Genomic DNA, 27,294 nt, shown 5'->3' on the forward strand with positions numbered 1-27,294 from the left:
AAGGCTCCGGTGAGAGGCAGGAAAAGATATTTCAGATGTTATAGATAATCTGTATGTGCATAATGACTAAGGGAAACCTGTTTGGAACGATTGAGGCTCTGAAGAACTTGACACTGATTCAGTACGGAATCATTCAGGAATTTTCAGAAAACTTCTCCGAGTAGATAATCAGCCAGAAAGTAGAAATACACAACTTTTACCAGGAGTAATGAATTCTTTACTTATCTGGGTATAAAATAGATAGGCATCACATAAATTGCCATTGTCCAGTTAAAATATTCAGGCCCACAAAATTACTAAATATATACATTTTTTCTAGGTCATTTTAGAGCTAAGGAACATTAAATTACAAACTCACATCAGATTTTTCTCCAGCTGACAAGCCAGCCTTGTAGAAATTGTATTTATCTGGGAGCAATGCAGCACGGTGGATAAGAACCCAGGCTCACTGGGCTCCCTTCCTGATCCTGCCACTCCAGCTGTATGATGCTGACCATCAACGACCTCTGTGGCTGCAGACAGGGTCCTCGGTGTCTCTAGCCTCAGCTTCCTCGTTCGTGAAATGAAATTCTAACAGCAGTGCCCCGTAGGGTTGTTAAGTGGGCTAATGCATGTGAATGGGTTACTTGGTGTGTATGTGTGCTTTAAAAGGAACCAGAACTGGTCATGAGAGTTCAGGCCCTGGAGCTGGGCTTCCTGGGTGTAAATTCCATCTCACACCACTTATGTCACCTTTCTGCACTTCACTTTTAGGAAATAATAGCATCTGTCCACATCATTGGTTTGCAGGGAAAATTAAACCACTCAATAGATAATAGAAAAAAAAGCTTAGTGCCCTGCCTAGCGTTTGGTTTGTCCTCCAGAGGCACTGATTCTGCGTGGCTGTTAATAACCACATTCATACACTACATGTAAGGTGCGACTGGTTTGCTTTCTTACTTACTGCAATATTTGAAGCCGTCTGCATAAGCTTCATTTCATCCCTTTAAGATTTGCAAATATTTTGTTAGAACTTCAGGCTTTAATATGTGGGCTTGTTGTTGTTTGTTGTTATTGCTGTTGTTTCATTGTTAACATTCCCAACAATGGGGTCATTTGTCCTAATCTCCTAGTAATCCATGATAGCTAGGCTCAACATAGGTATCAAACTCCAACAGGTCTATCTTGTAAGGTGTCTTGGGTGCTGTAAAAACACTAGTTGCTTTCTGGTTTTTGCAGATATGTCCAGTTCGATTATTTATAAGTAGAATTGGTTAAATCAGCAGGTGGCAACCTATGGCCTGTGCGCCAAGTGCAGCCTGCCATACCTGATTGTGTAAATAAGGTTTCATCAGAACAGTCAGGCCTGTTCATGTACATGGGGTTTCCAGTGGTTTTCTCACTGATGCAGCAGGGATGAGTCCTCACAGCAGAGATCTCCACCGGCCTGAAATATTTACTATCTGGCCCTTTAATAAGATATTTGCCAACTTTTGGGCTAGATGAAAGCATCCTCCAGCAAAATGAGTGTCTTAATCAAAAGTGCTGTCTCTACATCACCTTTCAATCAGGGCAAAATAGCAGTGTTAATGGCATGGCAGCCAAGAATTTCCAAGCAGTTCAGAAAACCTAAACCTAGTTTCAGTCTACGGTCATCTCATTATTAGCATGCAAGTATCTTTCGTTGACTTAGATGATGTATTGTTTAGTACATTTATCTTCTCAGCGATTTAGGAAACATATTTCCTTTCTCAAGAAAATGGCTTGTCTTCAGGATAGGAAAATCTCCTGAGGTAAAGAAGCAAGTCAGATCTGAAATCATCAAATCTGTGTAACCCACAAGCTTGTGTTCTTGCAGCTGGCTTTCACCTAAACTGTATGAGGAAGACATTTCCTAGTCAGCTGTTAAAATGTCTAAACGAAGTCAGTGGTCTCATGATCACAGTCCATGAACTTTGTGGCAGAAGGGCCACTTCGCCCCTGGGAATGTTAATAAGGTGTTGCCTAGGCCGGGCGTGGTGGCTCACGCGTGTAATCCCAGCACTTTGGGAGGCCGAGATGGGTGGATCACCTGAGGTCAGGAGTTTGAGGCTAGCCTGACCAACATATTGAAACCCTGTCTCTACTAAAAATACAAAAATTAGCTGGATGTGGTGGTGCATACCTGTAATCCCAGCTACTCAGGAGGCTGAGATGGGAACTTGAACCAGGGAGGCAGAGGTTGCAGTGAGCTGAGACCGAGCCTTTGTACTCCAGCCTAGGCAACAAGAGCGAAACTCCATCTGAAAGAAAAAAAAGGTGTTGCACAAAATAGAGGCGCTAAAATTCTTGTTTCCATGCTGCAGTGGGCTTCAGCAGCTTCTCTTGGGAGTTAATCAAGTTTTTAATATCATTTTTCTGTTTGAAATGAAGGATTTGTAAGAGGCACTGGCAGTCTTTTCTTTCCCCTTGTAAACTTTCACTGTGTAGGACCTGAAAGGCCTGTTCTTCCCCCTGTGACCATTTGCTTTCATTCTCTCCCCAGACGAGGTGGAGAACACCTGTGCGGGCTCTTCGGGCGTCATTGAGATGGCGTTCACTTTCTTTTCGTTAGGTATAAATAAATCCATCCAGTACAGTTACCACTACTTGGGAACATTGTTTTCTGCATTCTTTCAACCTCCCCATCCTTCTAATTTTAGAAGTTCTAAAATTTCTCAATAGTTCTCATAAGAGTAAATATTCCAAAATCACATAGTTCCATGTAATGACCATATCATGACATCATTTTTACCCATGCCGGAAAATCACTGAGAGGCGATACAACAAAATTAATGTCTGTGTCTCTGTGACTTTTTTTTTTAATTCATATTTACCAGTCAGGTCTTGTTGATTTTCAGAAGGGATGTATATAATAAGTATAAAATAATACTGCTATAGGAAAACATGGCTTTCCCTCTTGTACACAGGCTGAGGGACTGAATGTCTGGAATCCTGTGGACCACATGTGAATGAGCTCCCTTTCCCAGGTGAGGGTTGAGGAGGAGAAGAGGCAGGGGACAGGATGAGGAAGAGACGAAGGAATGAAATCATGATAACCACAGCCAGCCCTTCCCGAGCACTTCCTGTCTGCTAGTCCTCCCAGCCTGCCCAGCACTGCATAGAAAAGCTACTGTGACCATCTCCCCTTTGCAGAGGAGAGAATGGAGACATTGGTGTCCAGTGATTTCCTGAAGGCCGTCCAGCTGGCAAGGTTGGAGCTGAGGTTGGAACCCAGGCATCCTGACCGCAGAGCCACCGCTTCCCCACCCCCCCACCCCCACACCACAAGGCCTTAGACACAGAAAGGCTGTCCTCGGGCAGTCAGCCAGCCAGGGTCATGGACCAGGGCAAGACTTCACAGAGAACTTTGATTTGTGTTGCCCTGTTGGTGCCTGGCTATAACTTTATGGATTTCTATATCCTCAGGCAAAAGCAAATCTGCTGAAACACAGGTACATTATGGTGAGCCCAAAAGGAAACTTCTAGTGATGTTACTATATTTAAGAAATAACATAGCTCTGTATATGTGAATTGAGGAGGGTGATGTTCATTGTCAACTGGTCAACAAATGTTTAGTATGTTGCATGTGCTCAGTCCTGTGAGTTTCACAGAGGCATTGATGAAATGTCAAATTATAAAGCATAAGTTCTGTGGACAGACAGAATGGCCCTCTCTAATGGAAATGAGGCTCTAGTCGTAGTCAAGCCACCAGCCTCTCACTCTTGCAGCCTCAGGAGACTTGAGTAGAAATTTCTACCTACAGTCTAGCTTCCTCTAGTGTCTTATTCATTCTGCAGTCGCAGTGATCTTTCTAAAATACAAACCCGGGCCAGACGCAGTGGCTCACGCCTGTAATCCCAGCCCTTTAAGAGGCTGAATGGGGTGGATCACCTGACGTCAGGAGTTTGAGACCAGCCTGGCCAACATGAAGAAATTCCATCTCTACTAAAAATACAAAAAATTAGCCGGGCTTGGTGGTGCATGCCTGTAATCCCAGCTACTTGGGAGGCTGAGGCAGGAGAATGGCTTGAACCCTGGGAGGCAGAGGTTGCAGTGAACTGAGATTGTGCCACTGCACTCCAGCCTGTGTGACAGAGTGGGACTCCAGCTCAAATAATAATAATAATAATAATAATAATAATAATAATTTTAAAAATAAAAAATAAATATAAAATAAAATACAAACCCAGTATAGACACTTCTCCAACTCCGGCCTTCCATGGCTCTCCATTGTCATTTGCTTGGTACCCAAATGCTCTCGTGTGGCCTCCATGACCCTCCAGGACCTGCCACTGCCTCCTCCAGTGTCTTCACAGGCCCTGTCCTAGCAGCCCTCATTCCTGCCACACTGAAGGCCTCCTTGCCCTGCTGTCACCATAACCTTTCACTGTTGACTTCCTGCACAGCCTATCTTAACGTTCACCCCTTCTTGGGACACATTTGTTTGTCATCCCTCTTCATAGCCATTCTTAAAGTCCAGGGAGGCCCTTGATCAGGTCTGGCAGGGTGCACAGGCTTGTGGTGCCTGGTCCATGGGCCCCACGTGGTGTCTGTGACAGGGATAACAGGCATTCCCTCATTCCCTTCAACACAGTGAATGCTGTGGATGGAGGGCAAGGCACAGACAGTGCATCTCTTGGGAATGGAAGCCACAGTGACCCTGTGAGTCTAGGGGACCCAGTGGAGGACACGGAGACAGAGGGCACCTTGGCAGGCCATTTCCTGACCTGTGTGCAGGTGGCAGGAAGATGCTCTGATGGTGTCACGGTTTTCTAGCTCTTTTTTAGTTTATGAGATGTAATTCCTAACATTTTTCTGATGATGGCGCTGGCACATTCTTAGTTCGATGGGTGTGGCATTGAACCTGAGGACAGTTAGGAGTCACTGCCTCGTGTGGCTGTGTGTTCCCAGTTTCCTTTCTCGGTTCCCTCATGCAAGTCCTTTGTGTGAGAAGAAAATATTCAGTGGGCAAAGTGGCTTCCTACCCAGGATGAAGCCCTCAGAGCTCTTTCATGCTGTTTCCTCTTGATCCGCAAACCAGTCTCTCTCATTCCCTTAAAAGATGTGATTTCATTCTTGCCATCCCGGCATCATGATGTCTCCTTTCAGCACTGTCAGAAAAGAGCTGGCTGGAGAGCACCCCAGGCCGGGTTTCAGGAGCTGAGGCGGGCAGGTCTGTCCTGGAGCTTGGATGCTATGAGAGGGGGCTTCTCTGTCCTGAGATTGGGAGCAACTGCGTTTCCGTCCTTGTCCATGCCTTTCCAGTGTGCTTGCAGTGAGCTTGCTTTCCTTTCCTTTAAAAGGAAAGAGTTTACTATATTGCTGAGGCAGGGGCCACATATAGAGCAAGACTGCCAAATTGAGCGTTTGGTAAAAAAGCAACCAGTAGACATGTTAGTTAGGTACTTGGTGTGACCAAACGAACCGTTAGGTCTGGATGTAAAGGAAGCAACACCAGAGATTTGCCACCCTGTGGTATCTTGCCAACACAGCCCATCTTTACTCTAACAGCTGAGGGGCCCTTTCCTGGGAGCTTTGAACTCCCAGAACCTCTGACACACTGGGGCTTGTGGACATTCAGACAGGTGGGGGATGGAGGCCACAGGTCCATGTGTGTGAGCCCCGTGCCCTGGGAAATGGGGAGCCATGGAGTGTTTCATATATTATAGTAATGTTGTGTGTTCATGTTCGCGCTGGAAATACTTCTTGGCAGCAGAGTGGAGATTAGCTTTTATCAACTCAGACTCAGAAGCTAGGGGACAATTAAGGAGCAATCCCTGTGAAAAATGACAGAGATCTTGTATTGGAGTTGTGCAAAGAACCAGAACCAATTATATGCGGATGTGCCTGTGTGAGGTAAAGGCTCTCCTGGTTGCAGTCATCTATAAGACTTCGAAATAAAACTAATTCTTTAAAAGCCTGCCTTTTCTTTAGCTGACAAGAGACAAAGGAAGATTTATTTTAAGGAATTGGCTTATGTGATTGTGGGGACTGGCAAGTCCAAAATCTGCAGGACAGATCAGTGGACCAGAAACCCAGGAAGGAGTTGCAGTTTTGCAGTTCAAGTCTGAAGCCCAGACTTTTTTGGGGGATACCTCCCTCTATTGAGGCCTTCAACAGACTGGATGAGTTCCACCCCTATTACAGGGGTCATCAACTTTACTCAAAGTCTACAGATTTGAATGTTTATCTCACCTAAATATGCTTCACAGAAATGTCTAGAATAATGCTTAGCTAAATACTTGTCTACTGCAGTCTAGACATGTTGACACATCAAGTTAACCTGGACTCAGCCAACATGAATATCAGATACACAGGAGGGAGTAGCTTTGCTGGAAAATCGGAAAGCAGAGTCTGTGTGATTTGGTGGGATCAGGAAAAGGCTGGAGGATGAAGCCAGGGGCATCCCACTTCTAGGATGACAGGAAGGGCAGGTGACAGGAAAGGAAGAGGGTGCAAAGATGGGGACCACTGGCTCTGAATGCCCATTACCCACCAGACAGAGATGTCTATAAGCAATGGCTTATACGGCTGTGGAGTGCAGAGAGGATGCAGGTGTCAATATCAGACAGAAGAGAAGACCTCTTACTCTGATGAAAAAAGTAGATAGAGGGAAAAATTATTTTTAAAAAATGCACACACATACCTGAAACATTTATTTTCACTTAAAAGACACAAATGTGCATTCATTTGCTAATTCTTTTAATTATGGCCCAAGCATTTTTTTGAGTAGGGTCTGCCTACGGAAGGATCTAAGTGGATTATTTCATAAAACATGCTCATTGCATATAATTTCCAGTTTGAGTTTCTTTAAAGAAGGATGAAACTTGTCCCATTTATCTGAGTGGGAAGTCGTTTTAAAATTTGTATGTTTCCTCAATATTTTACTTTTGTCTCAGCCACACCTAATTTGACAGCAGTGCTGTTTAATGACTGGTCTCCACTGAGTCATTCCAAAGATTTAACTTCATGTTCATAGAAACAGCTCTTCTTTTCTAATGCTCATGTTTCATAGAGCTACACCAAATTTAATTATATTACATAACTCCAATAACAAATTCAGCTGCCATAAACAGATTGGAGGACAGATTCAGCCCATTCCCTGTGAGCCCTGGAGTGGCAGCAGAAGGATGCTGACATCCCTGGGCAAGGCTGGCACCTCACCCACGGGCGCTCAGCATGGTGTGGGCGGCCGCCAATGTGTTTTGCCAAGGGATGAAGAGGCACAGTGAGTCTCATGTGTCAGCTCAGAATGACTAAAGAAGAGTTTCTAACAAGGCTGGAAGTAAACCAGTGGGCAGGGAGGAGCCCATCCAGGCAGCACATCTAGTGTCCAGAGATGAACGGAGCAGACAGGTAGAGAGCCACTAGGACAGAAATAGATCCAGAGAATACTCTAGTGCTCCGCCCTCCAGAGAGTAGAAAGCCGAAGGGTCTCGCACAGGAAGTTATATACCCAGTGGAAAACCACTTGTGTGCTTCCATGTCAGGGTAGCAGAAGAATGTTTGTAACCTGAACAGTTATCAGTACATCCATTACAACCTTCTATGTCCAAATACAATGTAAGTTTAAGATCTTGCCCTAAGGGTAGGACATCCTTGGCTAGGATTATCTCCTCAATTCTTAAGCTGAGTTGTTTAGGAGGCTTGCAAGAACGTTAATATTGGAGACCATTACCTTTACTTTTCAGATATCTGTATTTCAATGTTGGAAGAGTCAGTATGTAAGGAAGCGTCTGTGGTCCATCCCAGCTCCGAAACCCCTTTGGTTCTGGGTGGGTCCCTCTTTGAGAAGGAACTCAAGCTTCCATGACTTTGCACTCACAGAGGCTAAGTCACAGGCTCTGAGCCAGCAGCCTGCTGCAGACACAGTCTTCAAAATCAGGAGGGCTGTGCAGGACCGGACAGCCTGCTCCACAGAGGAGCTCAGATGGGCTTTGCTGAGATGCTAGTGACAGGGAATTAAAGCATCTGTTTTCCTCCGGAGGAATCGGTTGACCGGACTCCCCGCCCTCCCCAGTTTTTTTATTGCCACATCCTAGTTAGTCCTCATAATGGGTAAAAAATAAAATTAGTACAACTTTAATATAAGAAATTGACGCCACAAAGGGGAAGGGAGGGTAGCTCAGAACTTTCGTGGCCAGTCTCGGGGATTTTCTGAAGAGCTGGATGTTACATTTCGAAAATCGTGTTTCCAAAGCTGCCAGTCATCCAGGCCCCCAGGGCTTTGCACAATTTCAGATTCCTGACCCCTAACCCTTAGAGAGCCAAGGCCGTTCAATTTCTGGTTCATACAGAACAGGAGCGAGACCAGGAATGTGCAGGTGTTTGAGAGCCCCACGGCAGCTGCCCCTTTGTGCTATCGTTGGACATGAGAACTTTGGATGTTAAGCCTGGTAAAGAGAAGGGAGTTACCTCTTACTCAGACAGGACTCAACCTCAGATGTAATTAGGTCTAGATCGTTAGGTTGCCTACCCGTGTGTTACCACCCCAGTAGTTTTTAGTCCACAGCAAAGGTATTTGTAGTGGAAACCGTTGGCTCAATGGGTGGGTGTTGAAGAGGCACAGAAGCGGCAAGGGAGAGGTGGCCTTCCAGCACAGAAACCTGAAGAGGGCAAAATACTCTTGTTCTTTTGAGTAGAGCAGGAATGATTCTGATTGTGACAACAGCACTGTTTTGGAGAGGGGACTGGCAGTAAAATGTGCATCTCCTTGCTTCTGGGAGCACAGTCTCCACACACATAAGACAAGGCTGGTAAATGCAATCAATGCTGGAGCCCTTCCCAGCACATAGAGAGCAAAGATGGGGACCACTGGCTCTGGATGCCCTTTACCCACGAGACAGAGGTGTCTCTAAGCAATGGCGTACATGGCTGTGGAGCACAGCAGAGAGGATGCAGGAGTCAACACCAGACAGAAGAGAAGACCTCTTGCTCTGATGAAAAAAGTAGAGTGCGTTGCTCTTTCTTCCAGTCTTCCCTGGAAAGTGGGCAGAGAGGCAGCATCCCAAGAACCAGAGTGCTGTTGCCAATTAGAGTTGACTGGTTTCCCTTTTAAAAGGGAATGCAAAAGCCCCCAGTGTTCTGCAGAGGAAACCCTCAGATGAGGGGTTTTTGTTGAACGAGGGAATTACTGAGGCTGTCTGTTTTGAAAAGCGAGGTCAGTTTCTTTGGTCTGTGTGTCTCATAATTCCATGTTCCTGTCTTTCCCCCATCAGTGAAAGCTCTGTAGATCATCCTGATTCCTTTTAAGATAAGCTCTGATGACAGGATGGTGAGACAGGAAAACCTGGTAAAAATGGCATGCTGGCCTCGGAGTAGTATCTCCTCACACACCTTTGGCTCCTCACAGTCCCTGAAGATGACGCCCACAGCGCCGCCTTTGTGAGGAGCTTTGATGTCCTCGGTTTGGCTATGTGTGCTTCAGCAAAGAAATCCTGCATTTAGAGGTGAAAACAATTCAGTGTCTGTGTCTGGCTCATTGTAAATCTCTCCTTGGGTTTCACAAATCGGGCAAAGTGGTTTGACTTTTGAGACTGAAGAAAATGAAGTGACTGTCAAGTTGCAAGCTTCCAAATGCTCACAGCGAGCCCTGGAGTGCTGGGCCCTGTTCCTTGCCAACCAGTCATCAGAAATGGGCTGTCCGTTCCCACGTGAAAAACCAGACCAGACCCTGGCATTAACTCCTAGATGGACACCTCCCAGGAGACAGCTCAAGGGTCCTGCCCTGCCAGACAGTGTCAGGAACATCTATGCAAACCAACTGTGGCTGGGAGGGATGAGCTGGCATGTTGCTGTCATTTCTGATGTCCTGACTGCTGGGTTTTTGGAGGATTTGATTTCTGATGTACTGACTGGTGGACTTTAGGAGGATTTGGAGACTGGAGTGCATTGCTCCAGAAGGCATCGTGTGTGGGCACAGTGCAATCTGTCTAATAACTCATTCTACCTACTGTGCTCATTTACCTACCTCGTCACAGAGATTATTGTTTATTTCAGAGCTGGACTTCTACCTTTGAACTTGCTTGGAGTGTAGCTGGCACCAGGTGATACTGATGAAGCGTCCTTTGTCCTAGACCCATAGCAAATCCCCAAGCCAACCGAGGAGGATGGCAAGCTAATAAGGCCCTTGGCCACCTGCCAGACACGCTTAGGACATCATTGTCTCCCAAGTTCTGCTGATCCCGGCCTCTGTACTTTCAGCTTACAGCCAGCCTGCACTCTTAGTTAATTTGTTAACTAATGTTTTCCCTATGGAAGAGGCAGATTTTTCCAACTGTCATCGCTTTATTGTTGAATGTGCACTGCTATCTTTAAAACATTCAATTTACTTACATTATATTAGATCTCAAATTATACATGTGAAGATGCTGCTGTTTTATATGAAGACAAGGTTGTAGTGTCTTCAAAAACCAAGTCATATTGATCCTGTCAGACCATGTTGGCAGCTGTCTTGACCCCTGGGCCATTGAGTCTGCAGTGTGAGTATCTGGGTATAGTCAGTGACACGAATGGTTTAATTTAGAACAGCCTACTGGACAGTTGTGACCCACACACCAGCTTGCGGAAGTCAGGAGTCCCCACATCTAACTCTGATGCTGAAGAGGCACGGCCTAGCGAATGCTGTATTCTAATGTTGCGTCTCACGGCATCCAGCACCCACCACTCTGGACTAAATCCAGCTGGCAGCTAGAGCGCCGATACTTATCAATGCCTCGTGTAGGTTTGTGTCGTGACAAGGTTTCTGCCCCATTGTTATTCTCTGTCTTTATTGTGTTATGAGAGACTCCTGCCTAGAATTCCTAGAGTTATTCTTGAAAATAGAACAACAGAATGCTGATGGTGAAACTTCAAAAAGAAATCAGCAAACAAAAGACACTGAAACTAAATTCTAAACGGGAGGGCTCAGGGAGACTTGCTGATGTGAAAGCCACAAGCAGAGCATGGCTGCCCTGGAGGGGCTTGGCCCTAGGCAGCAGCTCGGGCCCAGCCCAGGGCTGGCCTCTGCCTCCGAATTGTCATTATGACACATAATCTGCTGGTGTCGTGTGTCATGACAAGGGACTTTACTAAACCCTTTTTGGAAACTTGCATTTTCAAAGAAAGCCTTACATGCAAAAACCAAAATGTCATTTTAATTTTTTTTTAATCGGGAAGAGGGAGTCATTTTGTTGAGAAATGACTAAAGACTGTTTGGCATTAGGGATATTGCATATTGATTAGATGATACCAGGAAATCCTGGGTAGACTGTTGAGCGAAGGCTGTAAACCCCGTCACTTTCTGGGTAGTGTTGAGAGCCACAAAGTCGCACCCTGGGAGGGAGCCTTGGGCAGTGGAGGTCCTGAGGGCCAGTGGGGACTGCGTCTCCAGAGTCCCGCTGTGGAAACTGACTGATTTGGGTAATACCAGCCGCTTTGCATTCTTCCAGTTGGTGGACTTAGGAAAACCAAAACAAAGCGAGAACGCTTGTGGCCACTGGTGGGCAACTGAACACAGCTTGTTACTGTTCATGGAACCCTCAGACATTAGCACAGAAGCTTGCGTGGATTTTGACTCATTCATAAGCTGAAATGAAGACATCCCCCTAAAGCTCAGTTTTTTCAACAAAACAGACACTTGGTGTTTCCAGATGTGGCATGAAGGAGCTTTGTTCAGGAGGACTGTTTGAATGGAGTGCAGCTAAGAGAGAAGGCAGAGAATGGATCGACCCAGTTGGAACGTCTTAAGATGGTGGAGACAGAAGACTTAACGAGGCGGTGTGAAAAGCTCTTGAGCAGCCAACGTGTCTTTTGCAGCCTCAGTGTAGAATACCCATTGTAATTTATAAGGCTGCAGGATTGAGAGAGCAAATGTAAGAAATGGGAGGAAAGTTAAAAACAACAGGAAAGCACACAGAAGCGGCAACAGAGTAACCGAGAGGCTTTACATGGAGAATTATCACAGACGGGAAGCCAAGAATCAATTTTTCATAATGAGGATGTGTATGTAATTTAGGTGGCTTAACATGGAATTAAAAAAAAAGCCACTAATCTCGTTGACACTGAAAAATGGAAGCATTACCACAATCCATATAGGGCAACTCCTACAACCCTGACATGTGTATTTTTTATGTGTACACAAATTTACATTTTAGTCTTTGTATAATTTTCTTAAAAATATAATTGAATCTTTTCAGTGAAAACACTTGGTACAAAATGATTCAAGGCTTCTACAAACCAAAGCAAGTAAAACGATCATGGTGCTCGGTTTAAAGGCCTTAAGTAATGTGATGTGGCTATCAAGGGTTTGGGGCGGGATCAATTCTGTTTCCCATCCAGGAAGTAGCATCAATTTCCCTCTCCTTCGAGGTTCTACCACCTAATTCATCCTCAGGACTTTCAGAAGAGTCCAAACCTTGGCTCTAAAATTACTTGAGTCACAGACTCCCTGGAGAACTTGAGGAGAGGCACTCATCATTTTGCTCAGAAATCACGTCCAGCCAGGCATGCATAGAACTGGAGCAGTTTCAGGATGTTCCTGGATCTCCTGGAGCTTGAGGTCCAAACCTTTTTGTCTGTATTTTCTTACTTAGATATCTGTATACCTTGATCCAGATTGTGGAATTAGAGACACTCAAATGTGTTTATAAAGGCTTTGAAGTATAAGAAAAACACTTGTTTTGGACAATGAATTTTTATTTTTATTTATTTATTGTATTGTATTCTATTTTTTGAGACAGAGTCCCGCTCTGTCACCCAGGCAGGACTGCAGTGATACAATCACAGCCCACTGCTGCCTTGACTTTCTGGGCTCAAGTGATCTTCCCGAGTAGCTGGGACTTCAGTTGTGTATCACCTCACCCAGCTAATTTTTGTATTTTTTGTGTGTGGAGACGGGGTTTTGCCATGTTGCCCAGGCTGGTCTCAAGCTCCTAGGCTTAAGCGTCCTCCTTCTAGGCTTATTCCTCCTGCCTCAGCCTGGAATTACAGTGCTGGGATTACAGGCGTGAGCTACCACACCCAGCCTAGACACTGAATTTTTTGAATGCTGAATAAAACTTGCATATACTGCCTGCTCTGAACCATGTTAAAAATATGTTCACACACAGAAAGCACTGGAAGCAACAGTCGTAGTGATGTTCATAGGAGGGATCATAGCGGGATTTCCCTTCTCCTTTCTGTCTCTCACTGTGTAACTTGGGTCCACAAATGCCATTCTCGAGAACACTTCTCCCAGGTGCCGTGGCTGCTGCCAGAGGCACCTCCGGAGTTCCTGGCCAAGCTCTCTGGGCTTCTGCTTTGACACCTAACCTGAGGGTGACTGTGGGGTTCAGTGTGGGGGCACAGGATGGAGGGTCAAAGGAGAAGCCTGAGCATCTTCACAAGTCCTCGGGTTTACCCTGAGATTCAGGAGCAAGTCAGTGTTGCCCTAACTCTACTCAGCAATGCCATAGAGTGGAAGACAGGATGCCCCTGTCCTGGGTTCTCAGCACAGACACAGCTGCAGGCAGAGCCTCGTAGGCGACCCCTAGGTGGGACCCCTGGTGCCCTGCACTGATGTGCTTGCAAGGAGGTGGTGAGGAAGCCAGCTCCCCTCTCATCCCCTTGTGACTGGCCCACAGGGAGTTGCACAGGGAAATTAACATGAATGGAAATCATCAAGTCCTCAGAAGTGACTCCAGGAGGCAGCTCAAGCCCTCCTGCCCAGTGAGTCCCTGTTATGGCGCCATGTTTCCCCCTTCCTCTTGACGACCTCTCCAGGGTGCACACCGAGCCCTCCTGCAAATGGGCTTGTGCAAAACCAGCTGAGGCTTGGTAGACACACTCAGGCACAGTGTCTTGATCAAAGGTGATGCCACTGGGCAAAGCCTGACTCAGACTCCACTCCGCACCCCATCACTTGACAACATGCATGTTGATGGGGTCTACTTTAATCACCAGGAAAGAAAAACACATTTACAAGCATCAACAGCTGCTAACAAATTGAAAGAAAGATAATCAGACATGATGAGCCTCCTGCTGGAAGAATGCATGATCACTTACGCAATAATCATACGAGAAAGTAGAACCAGAATCTAAAGAAGCCTCTAGAACCAACCACTAAAGAATGAAAAGATAGAGGACAGAGGAACACAAGAACCAACACCACAGAGATGTAATTCAAGAATCCTGTAACCAGCAAAACACACTGTGGAAGACTCAGTAAGGGAAAGATCCGGTTTCTTTAACAAATACATTGAACATAAAAATAAAATTTAAGGGAAAGCCTAAAGACTAAAAGAGAAGATGTGAATCTGTTGCACAATCTGGACTTTATTAGGATCCTCAAACAAACATATTAAATTATGATATTGATGACACAGCTGGGAATTGGAACACTAGCCCTTCAGGGATGTTAACGAATCATTAATGCTCTAGATGTTATGGTGATATTACGGTTATGTTTTTAAAAATCCTTATTTTTTAGAGATGCATATTGAGATATTTTCATGTCTGGAATCACCTTCAAAATGCTGTAGGGGTTGGGGGCATACACTGAAAATTGTGAAGGCTGAGTGGACAGGAACCCAGAGGTGTTTTATTTTTTATATGTTTGAAATTTTGCATTTTTTTTAAAAAAAGAGAACAGACACAGTGTGCCGAATAGGGTTCTTTCCAAGTCCACTGGAACCCAAAAGCCAGAGGAAGGGAAAGAATGGCAGAGCATGAATCAGGATCAGGGAGGTGAGAAACAGCAGGCGCAGGGAGACTCCGGTAGGAATGCTCACCCAGGAAAGGTGGAACTGAAAATAACAGCACACACACGACCGTGGCTGGGAAATCGCGCCACTGCCTCCACATCAGATGTGGGGCCGCTTCTATCAGAGTGATGGAGCCATCCCTCACCGAGGTCTCTTTGTCCCTGCCCAGCTGGTCCGTGGGGAACTGGAGTGCCTGCAGTCGGACGTGTGGCGGGGGTGCCCAGAGCCGCCCCGTGCAGTGCACACGGCGGGTGCACTATGACTCGGAGCCAGTCCCGGCCAGCCTGTGCCCTCAGCCTGCTCCCTCCAGCAGGCAGGCCTGCAACTCTCAGAGCTGCCCACCTGCATGGAGCGCCGGGCCCTGGGCAGAGGTAACCAGGGCGGGATTGGCATGGGTGGCAGCAGGGCCCCTGCATGATCTGCTGTGTTGCACATGGCCCTCACTGGGTGCTTATCCTGACTGTTCTGTGCAGTGCTCACACACCTGTGGGAAGGGGTGGAGGAAGCGGGCAGTGGCCTGTAAGAGCACCAACCCCTCGGCCAGAGCGCAGCTGCTGCCCGACGCTGTCTGCACCTCCGAGCCCAAGCCCAGGATGCATGAAGCCTGTCTGCTTCAGCGCTGCCACAAGCCCAAGAAGCTGCAGTGGCTGGTGTCCGCCTGGTCCCAGGTAGGTGCACTGGTCTCGCGGGAGCGAGGTTGACCAGCTGTCCCCTCCGGAGTGCCTCTTCTCTCCTGGTTTTTCTCTTCTCATTTCTCTCTTCTCCCTTTATATCTCTTCTTGGCTTCCTTGCACCCTCTCAGCTTCCAACAACTTCATGGGGTTGCTTAATCTCCTTTGGCTTCTGAATCGTGTCCTGGGAGCAAATCACACAGTGGCGTCCACGTCATCATCACTGGTCCAACGTGGAGCAGAGGACGAGAGGGTTGAGGGGGTGTGAGCGTGAGAATAGGGGTTCACTCATCTCACTGACAGCGGGGCCCTGGAGACTCACCTAACTCCTGGGCAGGTGTAGCCACATTCCAGGAAATGCGCGGCTCCTGAAGAGCAGGAAGAACATGGGTTGCTTGGGAAGAAACAGTACCCATTTCCTGAGACAAGTTTCCGGGGGCAGCTGTTCTATTTGCGAAAGGAAACTCTCCTGTTAGTTTTGTTGAAATCGATCACCTGTTGCTGCAGGAGGCTGGGAAGCCGTTTCCTCTACACCATTCAGGAGCTGTCCTGGAGCCCTTCATCATGGGAATAACGTTGGAATCATGAGTTTGGAATACTGATGGTTTCATGACCAGCTTTGGACCAAGTGGTTCCAAAAGCACTTTGGAAATCTTACACCCCACGGAGTGGCAACAGCACCACCAGCCAAGCATGAACCTGTCTGAATGGGGTATTGAGAGATCACCGTAACCCAGAGCTGTGCCTCTGCATTGCCACAGCAGCTGTGGGAAGAAAGCTCCTCCCTGATCCCACGCTCCTCAGGGAGGGACCCGGATCTCATCAGGCACTGCGTTTTCTCCACCCTCGAACGATGCTTTCTTTATTGAGATTGGTAGGAAGTGCCAAGCAAGGCATTGAATCCTGTTGAGACTCTGTTTCAGTTTGTTACTAAAAAATAAGAACACCCTTGCTCGCTTAAGTGAGCTTGCCATTGCTAACAACGCACTTCAGGTCCTCTTTCACCTGGAGGGTAGGAATGAGTGTCCCACAGAACTGAACGCACTGTCATTGGAAAAGACACATCCCTGGGTGCATATCCCTAGAGGCAGAGTCTACAGAAAATAAGCGATGTGGGCTGCATAATCTATGGGCTGTGTCCAGGTAGGAAGTCCTTGCCCTGAAATTTAATACATGCACACACACCCCACACCACACACACACACATCCCACACCACAAACACACACACATCCCACACCACACACACAATCCCACACCACACACACACACACATCCCACACCACACACACACATCCCACACCACACACACACATCCCACACCACACACACACACATCCCACACCACACACACACACCCCACACCACACACACATCCACACCACACACACACACATCCCACACCACACACACAATCCCACACACACATCCCACACCACACACACACAATCCCCCCCCACACACACATCCCACACCACACACACACACATCCCACACCACACACACCCCCCACACCACACACACACATCCCACACCACACACACACATCCCACACCACACAATCCCACACCACAGACACACACCACACATCCCACACCACACACACCACACATCCCACACCACACACACCACACATCCCACACCACACACACACACATCCCACACCACACACACACATCCCACACCACACACACACATCCCACACCACACACACACATCCACACCACACACACACATCCACACCACACACCACACACACATCCCACACCACACACACACATCCACACCACACACACACACATCCCACACCACACACATCCCACACCACACACACACATCCCACACCACACACACACATCCACACCACACACACATCCCACACCACACACGCACATCCACACCACACACACATCCCACACCACACACACAATCCCACACCACACACACACACATCCCACACCACACACACACATCCCACGCCACACACACACACATCCCACACCACACACACATCCCACACCACACACACACACATCCCACACCACACACACACATCCACACCACACACATCCCACACCACACACACACACATCCCACACACACACATCCCACATCACACACACATCCCACACCACACACACACGTCCCACACCACACACACATCCCACACCACACACACACACATCCCACACCACACACACATCCCACACCACACACACACACATCCCACACCACACACACACATCCCACACCACACACACACACATCCCACACCACACACACACATCCCACACCACACACACACATCCCACACCACACACACACACATCCCACACCACACACACACATCCCACACCACACACACACACACATCCCACACCACACACACCCCCCACACCACACACACACATCCCACACCACACACACACATCCCACACCACACAATCCCACACCACACACACACACCACACATCCCACACCACACACACACACATCCCACACCACACACACACATCCCACACCACACACACACATCCACACCACACACACATCCCACACCACACACGCACATCCACACCACACACACATCCCACACCACACACACACACATCCCACACCACACACACACACACATCCCACACCACACACACACATCCCACACCACACACACACATCCCACACCACACACACACACATCCCACACCACACACACATCCCACACCACACACACACATCCACACCACACACATCCCACACCACACACACACATCCCACACCACACACACACACATCCCACACACACACATCCCACATCACACACACATCCCATACCACACACACACATCCCACACCACACACACATCCCACACCACACACACACACATCCCACACCACACACACACATCCCACACCACACACACACACATCCCACACCACACACACACATCCCACACCACACACACACATCCCACACCACACACACACACATCCCACACCACACACACACATCCCACACCACACACACACATCCCACACCACACACACATCCCACACCACACACTCACACATCCCACACCACACACACACACATCCCACACCACACACAATCCCACACCACACACACACATCCCACACCACACACACACACACACATCCCACACCACACACACACATCCCACACCACACACACATGCCACACCACACACACACATCCACACCACACAAACACATCCCACACCACACACACACATCCCACACCACACACATCCACACCACACACACACACACATCCCACACCACACACACACACACACCCCCCACACCACACTCACACACATCCCACACCACACACACACACATCCCACACCACACACACAATCCCACACCACACACACACATATCCCACACCACACACACACATCCCACACCACACACACACATCCCACACCACACACACACATCCCACACCACACACACACACACATCCCACACCACACACACACACCCCACACCACACACACATCCACACCACACACACACACACATCCCACACCACACACACAATCCCACACACACATCCCACACCACACACACACAATCCCCCCCACACACACATCCCACACCACACACACACACATCCCACACCACACACACCCCCCACACCACACACACACATCCCACACCACACACACACACATCCCACACCACACACACACATCCCACACCACACAATCCCACACCACACACACACACCACACATCCCACACCACACACACCACACATCCCACACCACACACACACACATCCCACACCACACACACACATCCCACACCACACACATCCCACACCACACACACACATCCCACACCACACACACACCCCACACCACACACACATCCACACCACACACACACACACATCCCACACCACACACACAATCCCACACACACATCTCACACCACACACACACAATCCCCCCACACACACACATCCCACACCACACACACACACATCCCACACCACACACACCCCCCACACCACACACACACATCCCACACCACACACACACACATCCCACACCACACACACACATCCCACACCACACAATCCCACACCACACACACACACACCACACATCCCACACCACACATCCCACACCACACACACACACATCCCACACCACACACACACATCCCACACCACACACCACACATCCCACACCACACACACACATCCCACACCACACACACACATCCCACACCACACACACACATCCCACACCACACACCACACACACATCCCACACCACACACACACATCCACACCACACACACACACATCCCACACCACACACATCGCACACCACACACACACATCCCACACCACACACACACATCCACACCACACACACATCCCACACCACACACGCACATCCACACCACACACACATCCCACACCACACACACACACATCCCACACCACACACACACACACATCCCACACCACACACACACACATCCCACACCACACACATCCCACACCACACACACACATCCCACACCACACACACACATCCCACACCACACACACACATCCCACACCACACACACACACATCCCACACCACACACACACATCCCACACCACACACACACACATCCCACACCACACACACACATCCCACACCACACACACATCCCACACCACACACTCACACATCCCACACCACACACACACACATCCCACACCACACACACACATCCCACACCACACACACATCCCACACCACACACTCACACATCCCACACCACACACACACACATCCCACACCACACACACACATCCCACACCACACACACACATCCCACACCACACACACACACATCCCACATCCCACACCACACACTCACACATCCCACACCACACACACACATGCCACTCCACACACACACATCCACACCACACAAACACATCCCACACCACACACACACATCCCACACCACACACACACACATCCCACACCACACACACATCCCATACCACACACACACATCCCACATCACACACACATCCCATACCACACACACACATCCCACACCACACACTCACACATCCCACACCATACACACACACACACACACACACACACACACGTCAGAGCTTCTCTCTTAGGCCTGGATCAGCGAGCAACCAAGAGGAGTGTTCCAAGTCCTCTCCATCTTCGATCAGGATGCACAAAAAGCACACCTGTAAGCCTAAAGATGTGAGTGTGAGGTCAGGACCTGGGCAGGTGTTGCCACCTGGGCTCCTCTGCTGGGGAACCTGGGGGCACTTCAGCCAGAGGTCCACTGGAGCTGCACAGCATCATCCGCTCTACCCCAGCAGGAGACAGCAAGGCCAGGGGCCGGGACCTCTGTCCCAGAGACCCTCCGCGCCCAGTCTGTGGTGGGACAGTGTGCCTTGCTCCTGTGTGTTCTCCCTGCAAGTGGGGGCTGCAGCCTCCTGCCTGGCCTGCTCGTTTGCACAGGGCACCTCTGCACAAGCCAGGGTGTCTGCAACTGGAGCAGCTCAAGCTTAGAGCCTGCCTTAGTGGAGAGCTAAGGGACTTGCTCTCCACGCACGCTTCCTTTCCTCACAGGCAGCACTCAGATGCCTAGGGAAGACTGTGAGCCCTGAGTTTCTTCTACCTGCCCCAGCTTTAGGGGCCAACATCACTGCATTTGGGTGGGTTAATCCATGGACCCGTGGTAGTTACCACATGTACTTATGTATTAAGTTTCAGTATGCTCCGATATCAGTGACAGCCCAACATTTTAATTTTCCAGTGAAACGGTAGCTTTAGAATTACTCCCTTCATGGTTTCTGACTGCCCTGCCCCTACTTATGCCCCATGATGCTGTGCCACTATGACTTCACGTTCCTCTTATTTTTAATGATAGATTCTATAATGTCTCTTAAAAATGCTAAGGTCCAATAATTTTCACTGAATGTTCACACTTATATAAATGTTCAAGCAGATATCTCTGATAATTTAACCCACAGATTTTGCAAAAAAGAGATTTTTTTCACTGACTTCTTTTGTTCTCTTCTTTTTAGTGCTCTGTGACATGTGAAAGAGGAACACAGAAAAGATTCTTAAAATGTGCTGAAAAGTATGTTTCTGGAAAGTATCGAGAGCTGGCCTCAAAGAAGTGCTCACATTTGCCGAAGCCCAGCCTGGAGCTGGAACGTGCCTGCGCCCCGCTTCCATGCCCCAGGCACCCCCCATTTGCTGCTGCGGGACCCTCGAGGAGCAGCTGGTTTGCCTCACCCTGGTCTCAGGTAGGGGAGGCCCTCCGTTCCTGGAGAGTGGGCGAGCACAGCTTGGCCTGGGGTTGGCCGCTGGCTCCCGGGGATGCTTCTGCGAGGGTGTTTTCCCCAAAGCTGGCCAAGCTACTGCATGAGGTTTTCTTTCCAGAGCATGTGCGGGTGGCCTGGTTCCTGGGTGTGGGTGTGGCTTTCTGAGGATGGTCTCCAAGTGTTGCTGAATCTTTTAGGGCACATATGTTTTCCTCTAAATGTCACCCAATTAAGTATAAGGAAATGCAATGCCTTGGGTAAAATCTGGGCTGAATTCCCCAGAGATGAGTGTGAACAGGAAAGGAATGTGAGCCCTGGGATAAATAGGTGGTTGTAAGTTTACAGTTCCTTTCAGCCCACCCTCAGCCCTCACTGTTTCCTGATCGGGTCCCTAGCAGCCTCACGCCCACCATGGAGCGGGGGTTCCTTCCTCGGGGTCTTTGTTCCTGTGTTTCTCCTCGTCTGTGCCCGCGCCTCCCACCACCACTGCGATGCTGCTGGCATTTCTGCTTTCGGGTCGGGGTGGACCCAGACCACTTAGGAGTTCCGAAGGCTGACACTCGGTTCTCTGCAGCACACTGCAAGCGTGTGCACTGGCTTGTGGCTGCCCGGTAGAGAGGCGCTTTATCTGGTCTCCTTTTCCCATCTCTTGGCTGGGAGAGTGAGCCTCTTTCCAATTTACACAGAGGCCCTCTGCCTGCTGCAGAGGCCCTGGCTCTGATTCTCTCCTTTTGGAGAGATGGAGGTGGAAGGAAGCAGGCGGAAGGGAATAGGAGTGACTGTGTGTGGCAATAGCCCCTACATGCGCTCTCTCACTGTCTCGCCCATCTCCATGTGGGTCCCTAACTGGGTGCCACAGTGGAATGAACAGGAATAAGTGCAGGGACAACAGCTAGCCACCGTGGAGAGCCCTGTGTGCTGGCACTGCTCTGAGTCAATTCCTTTCTCTCTCCTATTAGCCCTCTAAGGGGGTAACCTTATCATCCCTATTTCACAGATGAGGCAACTGAGGCACAGAGTCAGCTCCCACAGCACTAGTGAGAGGCGCAAGCTCACCTGCTCGATGGGGTCCAAACGTGTCATTTGGCTTTGGAGAATAGTCACTGCACTGGGGTCCTTGGGTCCTAGACATGGTCCTGCCCAGCGCCCTCTGCTCTATATCCCCACTTCTAGGAGGCAGACAGAGGTTGCATTTCCTGGGCGAGGGCAGCAGAACAAAGACCCGGTCGAAGCCTATTGTCATGGGGGCTGAATGCTGGTTGCTAAAAAGCAAATGACAATGACCTCATGCATGTGCTTCTGCTTCCCACCTCATCAAAACACCTCCGCCCCCGGCCAGGGTTGCATGACCATAACAGGTGGCACACCCAAGGTGAAGTCCTACGTTGATCGTGCCACCAAGACACCCGTCACCAAAGCCTTTCCTGCATCCTCCGTGGTTTCCAGCATCTGATTCCAGAGGCCATTGGACTGTGGCCTGTGCTCTGTCATTCAGAAAAACTTTCACAGGTCTTTGCCTGTCTCCAAAGACATTTCCCAAGTGATCAGCGTGGTGTCTGGTGCCATAGGAATAACCCTATCCACAGTGTACGTACAGCCTTCCCTCTCTGCCCACCTCTTGCCACTATCCACAGAGAAGTCCGTGCTTGGCCTCTCACAAGAGTCCTCTTCCCAGTTTGCCCACTCATCCACCTCTTCAGGCCAACCTGTTCTGGGTCCCCCTGCACTGTACCAGGTGTTGCTGTGAGCTGTCAGCATAACAAGCCCATCCCAAGGAGGAGGGAGCACCCTCCCAGGGAGCACCTCACACCCTCAACCTCCCCCAGGGCCTGCGCTAAAAGGAAGTATGGACAGAAAACAGACAGCTGCCTGGACACGCTTCCCATCCCATTGTGGGCCCCAAGCCTAGTAAGGCCAGCATAGATCAAGGCTACTCAAAAGCAGATAGGATCCCTGTAATCCCAGCACTTTGGGAGGCCGAGGCATGTGGATTACTTGAGGTCAGGAGTTTGAGACCAGCCTGCCCAACATGGTGAAACCCTGTTTCTACTAAAAAATACAAAAATTAACTGGGTGTGGTGGTGCATGCCTGTAATCCCAGCTACTCAGGAGGCTGAAACAGGAGAATTGCTTGAACCCAGGAGGCAGAGGTTGCAGTGAGCCTGGATGGCACCACTACACTCCAGTCTGGGTAACAGAGAGAGACTCCGTCTCAAAAAAAAAAAAAAAAGCAGATTGGATCACATGAAAACCACCAAGAATGATGTTTATCCAGATTGCTTTGTTATGCTATGTGTTTTACATGTATATTCTATATATTTACCAGTGTGCATATTCACACACATACGCACTCACACACACATGCATAAACCACATATACAGTCATCCCTCTCTACGGGAATTGGATACCAAAATCTGAGGATGCACAAGTTCCTGATAGAAGATGGCACAGTATTTGCATGCAGCCTACACACATCCTCCAGGTGGCTGAAGCCATCTCTGGATTGTTAATAATGCCTAATACATGCTACACACCTCTTCATTCTCATGGAGTCAATGTAGTAAGTGGTGCGCTTTTTGGAATTTTGTGAAATTTTTTTTTCAAATATTTTTGATCTGCAGTTGGTTGATTTGGTTGGTTGATTTCAGGGATGTGCAACCCACAGATAAGGAGGGCTCACTGTCTTTGATATACCATATATATGCCAGCCATGCGCCTAACCCATACTAAGTATTCAGGAAATGCTTGCTGAATGGTGAATTTTAAAGGAAAGGCAAATTCAATGAGCGGGTCCCGGCAGCTACTAATATTCCGTCTTTAGAGAAGTTTCCTCCTGCAGCACAGACCATCAAAGCACACACTGGTCTGGGGTTTTTCTTTCATTGTCCGTGGATACTGTGCATCTGTTGAGAGACCTGGTTTTGACAGTATCATCTTTAAAAGCCAAAGGTAACCCTCATTGGCCAACCATGTGCTTCCTGGCTGCTGACCCATGATGCAAGTGGAAAGAGACACACCCAAGCACACTGCTGGTTTGGGGTGGGCTGGAGAGTGCATGTGTGGGTTCAGGAGATCCAGGCCATGTCCTCGTGTGTGTGTGTGTGTGTGTGTGTGTGTGCATGTGATCAGAAGAGGGAGAGGCGCTGCCAGAGAAAGCAAACGGAATGTGGCCAGACGAGCTCATAAACAGTCGTGCACAGTTCACATCCCGGTCAGGTGGCCAGGTACCCTAGTAACCAATTTGATTGGGTTTTTAAGGATTGAAGAATTCCTGAGACTGACCTGCCAGTGGGGCAAAACCCACCATAGGCCACTCCGCAGGCAGAGGAGTGCAGAAATTAGTGCAGGTGCCTGTTGGGCAGCCGGGGTCAAGGTGTGAACAAAGGAGGCTGAGCTCAGCAGCCAAGCATCCCCCAAATGCTTGGTCAGATGGAGCCATTGGTCCCTGACAGTGACCAGCTCTCCCCAAGCCTGTGTCTCTCCTCTCATGTCCACCATCCTCCAGCTCGTAGGACCCCACCCACACTGCGCAGCCCATCTCTCATCCTTCCTAGCCCCCAATTCCCTTTTCTGTGGCCACTTCCAGCCCGCCACTGGTCATCTCTCCTCTGGAGAGGGACCCCACACTGTGTCTCATTGGCAGCGTCCTGCGCTGAGTAATGTCTCCAAAACTCATGTCCACCCAGGATCTCAGAATGTAATCTTATTGGAAATAGATGCAGATGTAATGACCTGGGCTGACATCATCCTGGATTAGAGTGAGCACTAAACTCAAAGACTGGCTGTCCTCGTGAGAAGACCACAGGAAGACACAGAGACTCCTCACATGGGGAGCAAGTGGTGGGTGGCACTGGCTGTGTGATGGGTGACAGAGGCAGGCATCAGAGTGGTGCCCATATGACAAAGAACACCGAGGACTGCCAGCACCACCAGATTCTGCACCAGGCATGATGGGCCCTCCCTCAACCTCCAGAAGGCACCACCTTTGCTGCTCATACCTTAATTTTGGATTTCTGGCGTCCTAAACTGTGAAAGAATAAATTTCTGTTATTTCGAGCCCCTAGTTTGTAGCAATTATTACAGCAGCCCCAGGGAACTCACATGGGTGTTATTTGTGTCCTTGTCTCATTTTGTCTGTTCCTGACCCCAGAGAGGGTCAGCTGCCTGAAGGCAAGTGCCTTCTTTCACTTTATATGCTGCAGAGCCCTAGCCCAGAGCCACAAGGACCAGAGATATGTGAGCAGCAGGGGCTGGATCTCACTGAATACCCGTGGCTTCTGCTGGCAATTGGACTCCTCCCATGTCAAGCTAGAGACACAGAATCAAGACCTCAGGGCCCTGTGCCTCGCAGCCCCTGTGGCCAGGACATTGAGAAGTGAGGGACTTGCTGGCTCGTCCACTCTCGGCCTTCCTGACTCCCCCTGAACCGGAGTAGCCCCAACTCTGCAGGCCTCTGGCATCGCTCACACCCACCACCTACTGAGACCTAAAATCAGCATCTGCCAAGTTAAACCCAGCCCTGCACGGGAAGCTGCAATGAACCAGGCGAGTTTGACATAGGCAAAACAAAAAACAAAAAACAAAAAAAAAACAAAAAACACATTCTTATTGTTTTATCTAAATCTAAAGGAAACAAACAAATATTTATCTGAACCAATTTAATCCACCCTGGAATCTTTTTTCGGTATTAGCTAAAATTTTACTAAAATAAAACCAGCTCAAAATCCCCTCCAAATGACACGACCCTTCACTCCGCTCGCTGGAGCTCTGGGTGTGCATGTGTGAGACGGCGTTGCTGTGTATTAGTCCGCTTCTTTTTTTTTTTTTTTTTGAGATGAAGCCTTGCTCTGTCACCAGGCTGGAGTGCAGTGGGGTGATCTTGGCTCACTGCAATTTCCGCCTCCCCAGTTCAAGTGATTCTCCTGTCTCAGCCCCCCGAGTAGCTGGGACTACACGTGCATACCACCATGCCCAGCTAGTTTTTGTTTTTGTTTTTTTTGGTTTTTTTTTTTTGAGATGGAGTCTCACTTTGTCACCCAGGCCCAATCTCGGCTCACTGTAAGCTCCGCCTCCCGGGTTCAAGCCATTCTCCTGCCTCAGCCTCCCAAGTAGCTGGGACTACAGGCACCCGCCACCACGCCTGGCTAATTGTTTGTGTTTTTTAGTACAGTTGGGGTTTCACCATGTTGGCCAGGATGGTCTCGATCTCCTGACCTTGTAATCCACTCGCCTCAGCCTCCCAAAGTGCTGGGATTACAGGCGTGAGCCACTGCACTCGGCCATCGGTTCGCTTCTTTAAAAACCGTAGTGTCCGAGCCTGTCTGCTGCTGTATTTCTTTATTTCTCCACAGAATGTTTGGTCCCAGTCCCTGAGCGCTGCAGGGACTGGGAACCCGGGGAGAAGCAGCTCGTAAAGAGCTCCCCCAAGCTCTGCGTGCTTTGCCGTGTTGTGGGCCAGCTCCACCTCTGCTTCCTGTTTACCTCCAAACCAGATGCAGCTTTTTCATTTAGAAATACATGAACCCCTCCCCCAAAAGTATTCCAATTAGAAATAAATAATTGAAAT

At 48.9% G+C, this 27,294-nt stretch overlaps 1 protein-coding gene across 3 annotated transcripts in view; it reads left to right on the forward strand.

Moving 5' to 3' along the window:
* Positions 1-27,294, forward strand: part of ADAMTS16 (ADAM metallopeptidase with thrombospondin type 1 motif 16) — a 181,674-nt gene that overhangs the window by 147,515 nt on the left and 6,865 nt on the right. For all 3 annotated transcript variants that reach the window (XM_016952922.4, XM_016952921.4, XM_016952923.4), the window contains exons 19-21: positions 14,890-15,091; positions 15,194-15,388; positions 21,485-21,709. In XM_016952922.4, the coding sequence (XP_016808411.1) occupies positions 14,890-15,091; positions 15,194-15,388; positions 21,485-21,709 (622 nt within the window). The remainder of the gene's footprint in view (positions 1-14,889; positions 15,092-15,193; positions 15,389-21,484; positions 21,710-27,294) is intronic.

Source organism: Pan troglodytes, chromosome 4 (assembly GCF_028858775.2).
Source record: "Pan troglodytes isolate AG18354 chromosome 4, NHGRI_mPanTro3-v2.0_pri, whole genome shotgun sequence".
Taxonomy (NCBI): Eukaryota; Metazoa; Chordata; class Mammalia; order Primates; family Hominidae; genus Pan; species Pan troglodytes.